This window comes from Nyctereutes procyonoides, unplaced genomic scaffold (assembly GCF_905146905.1).
Source record: "Nyctereutes procyonoides isolate TBG_1078 unplaced genomic scaffold, NYPRO_anot_genome, whole genome shotgun sequence".
NCBI lineage: Eukaryota > Metazoa > Chordata > Mammalia > Carnivora > Canidae > Nyctereutes > Nyctereutes procyonoides.
Window position 1 is genome coordinate 34,501,066 of NW_026575042.1, and position 8,730 is coordinate 34,509,795.

Genomic DNA, 8,730 nt, shown 5'->3' on the forward strand with positions numbered 1-8,730 from the left:
GCTAGGCGCGCGCTCCCTTTCCTCCCCGGGCGCGCTGGCAGGTGCGCCCCCTCGCCTTCTCTGCTGCTGATTGGCGCCCAGGTTGGGGAGTCACCGCCCCGCGCTTATGTCAGAGTGCGTGCTGTCCGGGCCCACCTCGCCTTTGAACTTCGCCGCTTTTGGCTCCCGTTCACCAGCCTCCCTGCATTCTCAGCCAGGTGCTGTGCTAGGCAAGGCGGCTCCGGGAAACGCACGGGAGGGGGGGAGGGAACCACAGCGGTAGACACAGGAGAGAAGAGAACCAGAGAAGGCGAAGGTGGAGAGGGGGAGAAGGAGGAGCTTCCCGCCCTCGCCAGCAAATTACCTGGCCACTTAATCCCAGAGACTCCGGTACTTGGGCCCCAGCCTCTCTGGTGCCGGCAGCCCCCAGCCGGCTGCCCTCTCCTCCCCCGCCCTTCCTGTCCTCACTCGCCCCCCCCCCCGCCCCGTCCCGGGGGCCTGCCTGGGTGCCGGGACTGGCATGATCAGCTGAACTTTGCGGGATTAGCGCTTCTCTCTGGCTTCCCCTCAGCGGTGCGGAGGCGAGGGGAGCACAGAGCACCGGCTCAGGACGGACAAACAGGCAGACAGACAGCCGCGCCCAGGCTCGCCTGCAGAGCCCCTACACTCCCCACCCCCACCCGCCTAGCCTCCGGGACCATGTCCAAACCTTCAGACCACATCAAGCGACCCATGAACGCCTTCATGGTATGGTCCCGAGGCCAGAGGCGCAAGATGGCCCAGGAAAACCCCAAGATGCACAACTCAGAGATCAGCAAACGCCTAGGCGCCGAATGGAAGCTTCTGTCCGAGGCAGAGAAGCGGCCGTACATCGACGAGGCCAAGAGGCTACGCGCCCAGCACATGAAGGAACACCCTGACTACAAGTACCGGCCGCGGCGCAAGCCCAAGAACCTGCTTAAGAAGGACAGGTATGTCTTCCCCCTGCCCTACCTGGGCGACACGGACCCGCTCAAGGCGGCCGGCCTGCCCGTGGGGGCCTCCGACGGCCTCCTGAGCGCGCCCGAGAAAGCCCGGGCCTTCTTGCCGCCAGCCTCGGCGCCCTACTCCCTGCTGGACCCCGCGCAGTTTAGCTCAAGCGCCATCCAGAAGATGGGTGAAGTGCCCCACACCTTGGCCACCGGCGCACTGCCCTACGCGTCCACCCTGGGCTACCAGAACGGCGCCTTCGGCAGCCTCAGCTGCCCCAGCCAACACACGCACACGCACCCGTCCCCCACCAATCCAGGCTACGTGGTGCCCTGTAACTGTACTGCCTGGTCTGCCTCCACCCTGCAGCCCCCCGTCGCCTACATCCTCTTCCCGGGCATGACCAAGACTGGCATAGACCCTTATTCGTCAGCCCATGCCACGGCCATGTAACCCCCAGCCCAGCCCACCAGACCTGGAGGGTGGCCTGGAAGTGGGGTCTGCACCCTGTCCTCTGCGCCTAGCCGGGCCTGCAGACGCCTCCGGGTGAGCCGAGCCGCTGCCCGCTACCCTACCCCAGACTCTGCCTCTCTTCCAGGGCGATGGTAGGGGCGTCCTCCCGGACCCAAGGCGCAGACAGGTGCCAGAAACTTGTGAACATATGACAGCTGTACAGCTGCCCCTACCCCGACTGTCCCAAAACAGATCTCCGACTGTACCCCCTTTGGACAAAAAAAGAAAAGTAGGCAGTTTTGCTTTATTTATGTCCCCTTCTCTCTCCTCTGATGGGCTTTGGACTCCAGAACTCCCAGATCCTGGTATTATATCTAGAATATGCATATATATTTTTTTCTTTTGCACCCTGAAGAGTTAGCTGTGTCTCTGTGTTTTGCCATCAGACACAACTAGGTGCCGTTTGCTCTTTATGTGTGGGGGGAAAGGCTTAAAAGTTTAAAACTACAGAAAGGGAAATATTTCTATTAAAAATCATGCTATGATAGTGTTTGCTTCTTTAAAGGTAAAACAAAGGGACCCACATGATTATTTTCTTTGTATAAAGCAGTGCTCCTAGAGACCTAAGTTTACTTTTAGACAGAATGTCGGGTTATGAAGTCAGGAAGTAGAAAGTGAACAAAAATTAAAAGAATAAAAACATCCTAAATGGTCATAAATGTTTTGACGATGTCTTGGAAATGTATCTAGAAGGATTTCACCTCCTTGCTCTGTTCATTTGTTGAACAAAGACGTTTTGAATAAAGACAATCTGTCATTGCAAAAAGTAACCTTTGATGTGCATAAAATCTGAAGTCAGGAGGCCCTGCCCGGAGGGCGGTGGAGTCGAGTCGCCGGAGGCTTAGAGTGCATAGAGTGACTCTAGCAGTGGCGGCTGGGCTTCCATGGGCTTCCGTGGGCCGAGCCTGGTGGCCTTCGGGCCAAGTGCAAAGGAGCCCAGAGTCTGGGATTTGTCCCGATGGATCGTGCCCTCCAGACCGGCTTTTTGCCTTTAGAGGCTGGACAAAGGTATCCATCCTCAGACTTCACGTCACTCCTTCTGTGTGTTCTTCACAAAGTGGTCAGACCACTTCAAGGAGTGAATGAACTAAGACAAAAACCCAACCAGACCTCTGAGATCTGGGTGCATTTTCTTTTCTTTTAAACCAAACTCCAAAAGAATGGAGAAAATCGCAGAGTCTCCGGGGAACCAGTTGCGCACCAGGCATGGAGTCCTGCAGTGGGTGTTTTAAGTTCAATGCCTCGGGGAAGACCGGTGCAATCGATATTTTTAAAAGATGCTCAAGAATGCTGCTGCTGGCTCTTGGGATTTGGAGCTCCATTCTGGTTCCTAAATTACAAAAAATCAAAGTCTGAGAAAACTAGAAAAATATGTCTTAGGTCCCCGCTCTGGACTATGGGAGACTTTTTACTAAGACCCTATGGGAGCTTCCCTAAAGGAAGGTGACTGGGTTCAGGCATGGAGTTAAAAAAAAAAATCGTAAAAATTCAATAACTCTTAGCCCTTGGTGTTTAACAAAAAAAGCAAAAGAGCCCTTTCCTTTCCCCCACTGGGTGAATGTTAGCTTGAAGATTGCTCTGTTTTTCATTAGGGAGAATGGACTTTCTGATGCCTTCCAGCCCAACTCTTTGGAACTTGTTCTCAAAATTGAGAGGTGCTCCCCTTCCCCATCTTTCTCCAGTCTCACCCCCAAAGCCGGGCTCTTGCATGTTTTTCCCTAGATCAGGTGCTTTTCCCACACTGGCTTTGATGTGGGGTGGGATGGGGGTGGGGGGCAGCCTAGCGATTTGTCTGCTTTCTGCTTCTGTTGGATTTTTGCGCTTGCCTCTGCCTCTTCCAAAGGAGTGGGTGGCTGGAAGTGCAGGGGAAACGTTGTCAACAGACACCAAAGCTGAAAACCACCGATTAGCATATTGTCCTCAAAACAATTAGAAGTGTTTGAGGTGTTATTTGGAGCCTATTCATCCGAGCCCCTTTGTCAAAGGGGATTTTCATTATTAAAAAAAAAAAGTTAGCAGTTGTCCATCTGGCTGAGCTGAATAGCAAAGTGATCCGTGTTGTATATGCTTTTCTCATTAAGAGCTCTTTTGAGACCGATGTTAGAATTAAATGGTATAACACAATTAACATACACGGGGGCTGAATAGGAGGGGACGCCTATAAATAATAGATAGATAAATAAATGAGCGATCAGGCGAAGGTAAACAAAAGCGGGCTGGGGACGTGTAGGGGGAGGCCGGGCGGGCTGCGCCACGCTTACTTAGCATCACAAAACCCTCTTACAAATCGAGACAATTAGGAAGTGACTTGCCTCTGGTGGCCGTCGGGTCCGGAGGCTCTAGGCGCTTAGGGAAGGCCCCTCCTTCCGCCCCCGAGGAAGCCCAGGAGGCCTAGGGCGGAGGCACCGCGGTTTCGCTGTCTGATATAACCCCAACTGACAGTCCTGTCAGCCGCTCTGATCTCCCTCATAGCTCAGTGTCCCTTAACATCTCCTAAGATGAAGCTTACAGGGGTCTGGGTGTCTCCCCGCAGAGCCCGGCGCGCCGGTGCCCCAGGTGCACAGAGCGCCCGGGCGGGAGGATTCCCGCGCGCATGGCCCCACCAGGGTGCCCCGGAGACTCTCGGGCCGGGTTAGGCTGGGCAGGGGTGCCAGATGTGTCCCAGAGGCCCCGGGTGGCGGCGGGGGAAGCCAGAAAACTGAAACCGGGGTCCCAGACTGCGTCCGGCCCTGGGGACTCCAAAGGGAGCTCCAGGAAACTGGGGTGCGCTGTAGCCGGGAGGCGCCCGTGTCCGCGGCTGGGTGATGGAGACTCGTTTCCAGCCAGCAGAAAGCGCGGGGCCCAGCGCAGGTCCCGGGACCTACAGCCGTAGACCTGGCTAGCTCTGGCCATCGCTGTGTGTCCACGTCGTCTCCTTCCTTCCTAGTCGGGCTCCGTCCAGCGGCCGCTCCTCCTTAGGCCTGGCCCCAGCCCCCGGCCCGCAGGGGCCGCCTCCGCCCGGCCTCGCGCGCCCGGCGGGTTGCAGAGCCTCCGCAGAGGTGCGCGGCCGCGACTCGTCCTAACAAACAGCCGAAATCCTCCTCGTCACGCCTCTGACAGGGGCCGATTACTGACTTTGAAGTCAGGCGCAGACAAAAAGAAATCCCCTGGGGGTGTGTGTGTTTGGGGGGGGGGGAGCAGTCCCTGTCAAACCTGTTTGCTCACAACTGTCTCTTTCTTTCAAGAAAATCATTAAAGCAAACCTGTAGGGAGAGGAGCGCCCCGCCCGCCAGGAGTCGAGGAGATCCGCTTCTCCCGAGCGCGGTACGCGCAGCAAAGAGCAGTCAAGAGTCGCCCTCGACAGACTCTTGGTGTCGTCGGGAGGACGCGAACTCCCGAGGCGCGCGGGGCGACCCGGGCCCTGCAGGTGGCGACTCCGTGGACCCTCCCGCGCTCTGCGCGCTCCCGCAGCCTGGGAGTCCCGGACTTCTGCCCGCAGCCTTGGCCTCCGTGGAGCGAGGGTGCCAGGGAGGGCCCGGGCCGCTCCCCCGCGGGTGCGACTGCTTCCAGGGCACACAAAAATTGGACCCAAAAGCATGCCGCGCTCACCCCCCACCTCTCCTCCACTAGGGACCATTCTCTGGGACCCGGGAGTCCTGACCACCACGGGCTCCAGATGGCAGCGGGTGGCGCTGACGCGGCAGGGGCAGAGTCGTTTGGTTTTAGTTAGGTTTTCTTTCTTAAACCTTGCCAGCCCCCCTGCTCAGGGGCACATGGGCCACATCTTCTGGGAGATGCCAGCTTGTTGGCCCCCTTCCGCTCCCGGCCGCTGGTGGAGACAGAGCCTTTGCAGTGTTTCAGGCGCTTCCTCAGCCTTGGGTCTTGTCTCCAGGAATCTTCAACTTCCTTCCAGTTTCCGAGTTTTCCCATTTAAACACCAATGTCCTTCCAACCGCTAACTTTACAGAGGGAGACACCAACTACTTAAAGTAAATCGCACTGAGGTGTGAGTGACTGACATCACTCTTAACGTTTGCGTTTTAAAAACAGGACCTAGATAACCTCCCGGAGTCTGCAGTCGCCTAGGCAGGGGGTGACGTGTTAGCCATTGTAGGGTTTAGGGGACTTTCGTTACAAGGCTCTACCTAGAGAAGCGTCTCCCTCGTGGGCAGCCTCTCTGGAGGGAACTGAGACTGCCAGGGCCCCCGGAAAACTTGGCGGGCCTGGCGCTGGGACTGCCCTCGAGGACTCTCCCCGGCTCCTCCCCAGCTCAGGTCTTGTCACCATTGTTCACGCGGACAATGAATTTCAATCATTTGAATTTGACTATCTCGTAATTCACAAGATTCCCGCTAAGAACTCTCACCTCTTTATTTGCTGAGTGCATCGTGCGTCTGTGGGTGTGACAGAGGCAGACGGAGGCAGAAGGGGGCACGTTGGATTTGGGTCCAGGAGATGTCAGGGCCTTTCTCCCCGCCCCGGCTGAGGGGCGCGCCCTCCTAGCCTCTGGCCCTGCTCTGGCCTCGAGACCCTCAGACTCAGCTTTGGGGGCAACGTTTGGGCAGGTTACTCTCTTGGCGCTACGGGGATGGGCCTTGTCCTCGAACCAGAAGCGTTGGCCCCGGGCGGCCGCAGAGTAATTGAGAAAATAATAAAGTTGGGGACGGGTGGGGATCGCTGCTAATTCTGGGGTGTAGTAGTAGACGCGCACCTGACGATTCGCGGGCGCCCCAGCCTAACCCTTCTCAGGCTCTCGGAGGGCTGGTGACCTGGTGGTGACCTAGTGGTGCCCTCCCTGGCACTGGGAAGGGGGCTGGAGGCAGAAAAGAGAGCCTCGACACCCCCTCCTATCCCAGCCCGCGACCCTGCGCCCGGCTTAGCTGTCACCCGCGATCCCCTAGCAGTCCCGGGGCGGGGTGTGGGAGCCGTGTTCCGGAGACGCCGGTAGGGCCTCGGGCCCGGGAAGTTCTTGGGCGACCTCCCTAGATCCTCATCCTCTTCGCCCGAATTCCTGCTCTGAGCATCCTCTCCGACCCCCCACAAGGCCCCAAGAATTTGGTCCGAGTTTGGGGAAGGAAGGAGTCCCCTCGGGCCGGACAGAGAAAGGATGCCGCGTTTCCTCTTTGCTACAAAATGAAGGCGTTGCGCTATTCGGCGGCCAGTGGCCATTTCCAAACTTTTTCACTCTTGGGTCGGAAAGAAGCCAGCAAACGCGATTCGTGCCCTCGGGACAGGGCTGCGGCGCACCAGGAACACTCGGGCGGCCGCAGCGCGCTCGGCCCGGAGCAAGGAGATGGAGGACCAGCCCCGACGGCCGCGGGCCGGGAAGGCCGGTGGTTCTAGAGCGCGGGGCCCCCCTTCGGCCTCCAGGCCGCCGCTGCTCGAGAGCCCAGCTGGTCCTGGGAACCGCAGGGCTCGGGGCACCCCAGAGCGCGGAGGCTCTGCGCGCGCGGGAGCGGCGAGGAGCGGGAGCAGGGGACGCGCGCGCGGGGTTCCGCGGAGAGGCCCGGGCGGCGCACCCGCCTCGCGGGCGGAGGGCGGAGAGCCGGAGCCCCGAGAGCCGGATCCCCGAGAGCCGCCCAGCCGCTCCCGGCTCCCTGCAGCGGGGCCGAGCCCCCGCGGGCTCTCCGGACGCCCCGCCCGGGCACCGCGGGAGGAGGGAGCGGGGAGGGAGGGAGCGGACCGCCGAGGCGCTCGCCGCCGGTCCCCGATCGCCCGGCACCCCCCGTGGCGCGGCGAGTCAATGGGATTTGCACACTCGAGGTGTAACAGCATTACTGCATTAATTACCATTTCCATTTCACGTCCAGATTGTTTACTTATCTGCGGGAAACATATGTCGGGAGAAGTTCACATTCCGGATTCTGCTCCGCTGCCCAAGGTGCAATTCCGGGGAGGCGGCGAGGGGGAGGGGAGGGCTTCAGATTTTTTATTACACCCTCTAGCCTTATCTGCCTCTGTAAATTATGAGGATCCTCCATTGAGCGGCATATGGAGATTATATACTTTTTTGAATATCGTTTCCCAAAGCCTGCAGATTTTCACTTTGAAATGAAACAATCCTCTGCCGACTCCCTCGGGGCCCGGGCGCCTGCCGCGCTCCCCGGTGCGGCCGGGGGACCCTTTCTGCAGGGCTGGGCACGCACCCACAGCCCCAGTGCTGCGGCCACTGCCCAACGGAACCCTAATTTCCAGGATCTGAAATAATCTCTCGGGGAAAACCCATCCATCGAAGGTGTTTGAGAAGCAAGGCGGCGCCCCTGCTCTGTTTTCTGCACCTCACCCCGGACTTCCGCACGGTTTGCAGCTCTTTTTCATTTTGGATACCCGCATAGACGCGAGCCCACTGCTGCCCTCTTGCTACGCCTGGCGACTCCAAACCCGTGGAGAGGGTTAAGGAGTCCAGGCCTGTCCACAGTAGCCTGCCTCCCCCTCGCTCACCTCGAAGGTTCCCAAGCGCATTGGGCTTGGGACAGCCCAATTTGGCTTCTTTGTTTGGGGGGAGGTGGAGGTGGCGGGGAAGGTGCCCCCGCTTGAGACCGCTTATTGTGAACCCCGAACGGAAATCCTGCGTGGAAAGCAACTGCTTCCCTGCTCCGGGATAAGCAGGACCAGCCAGAGCAGCACGGACCGAATCCCATCTTTCTTATCTCTCGGAGACTCCTTTCAGGCTGAGATCTGAGAGGGAGGGAAAAGGAAGAGACAATCATTGTTCTTCTTTTTTTTTAATTTAATATACCAAGCCACCCGTTCAGGTCATTTATATGCTTAATTTAGTGATAAAAGTCAATAAGCAGAATCAGAGGATTCTCCTCCCTTTCTATTTCTTTTGACCACATTTTTCCACAGTAATTGGGAACACAGTATAATATATGTGCCCCCGGTTTTTTTTTTCCGTTCAATGCTTTGTCTGCGGTGCAATTATAATAGGTGTGCTTTTTGTAATGTAATTTGTTCGCCTTTTTAAGGACGTAAGGAAAAATGCCTCTTATGTGGTTATTTTTCATCTTGTTTGGGTTCAGCTTGAAGTATTGCACACCCTTCATATGTAGATACCCACTCTCAAAAACCAAATTCAGAAATTTCCCTGAAATGACCGTTCTTAGGATGCTAAATATCCCGTGGGAAATGTATTGCAATGTTATACTAGGAACAATTAAATATACCAAAGCAATGCAATTAAGGTGGTGAAAAAAGTAAGATGGGAGAATGGAGAAATAAACAGATTCTTTTCCATTAAGTATTGTTTTGGGATTTCTAATTTTTCCAAGACCTCTAAGAAAATTGTGA

At 57.0% G+C, this 8,730-nt stretch overlaps 1 protein-coding gene across 1 annotated transcript; it reads left to right on the top strand.

Moving 5' to 3' along the window:
* Positions 1–678: 678 nt before the first annotated feature.
* SOX14 (SRY-box transcription factor 14) lies at positions 679–1,401 on the top strand. The gene has a single exon (XM_055320907.1). The coding sequence runs from the start codon at positions 679–681 to the stop codon at positions 1,399–1,401; it is 723 nt and encodes a 240-aa protein (XP_055176882.1).
* The last annotated feature ends 7,329 nt before the right edge of the window (positions 1,402–8,730 follow it).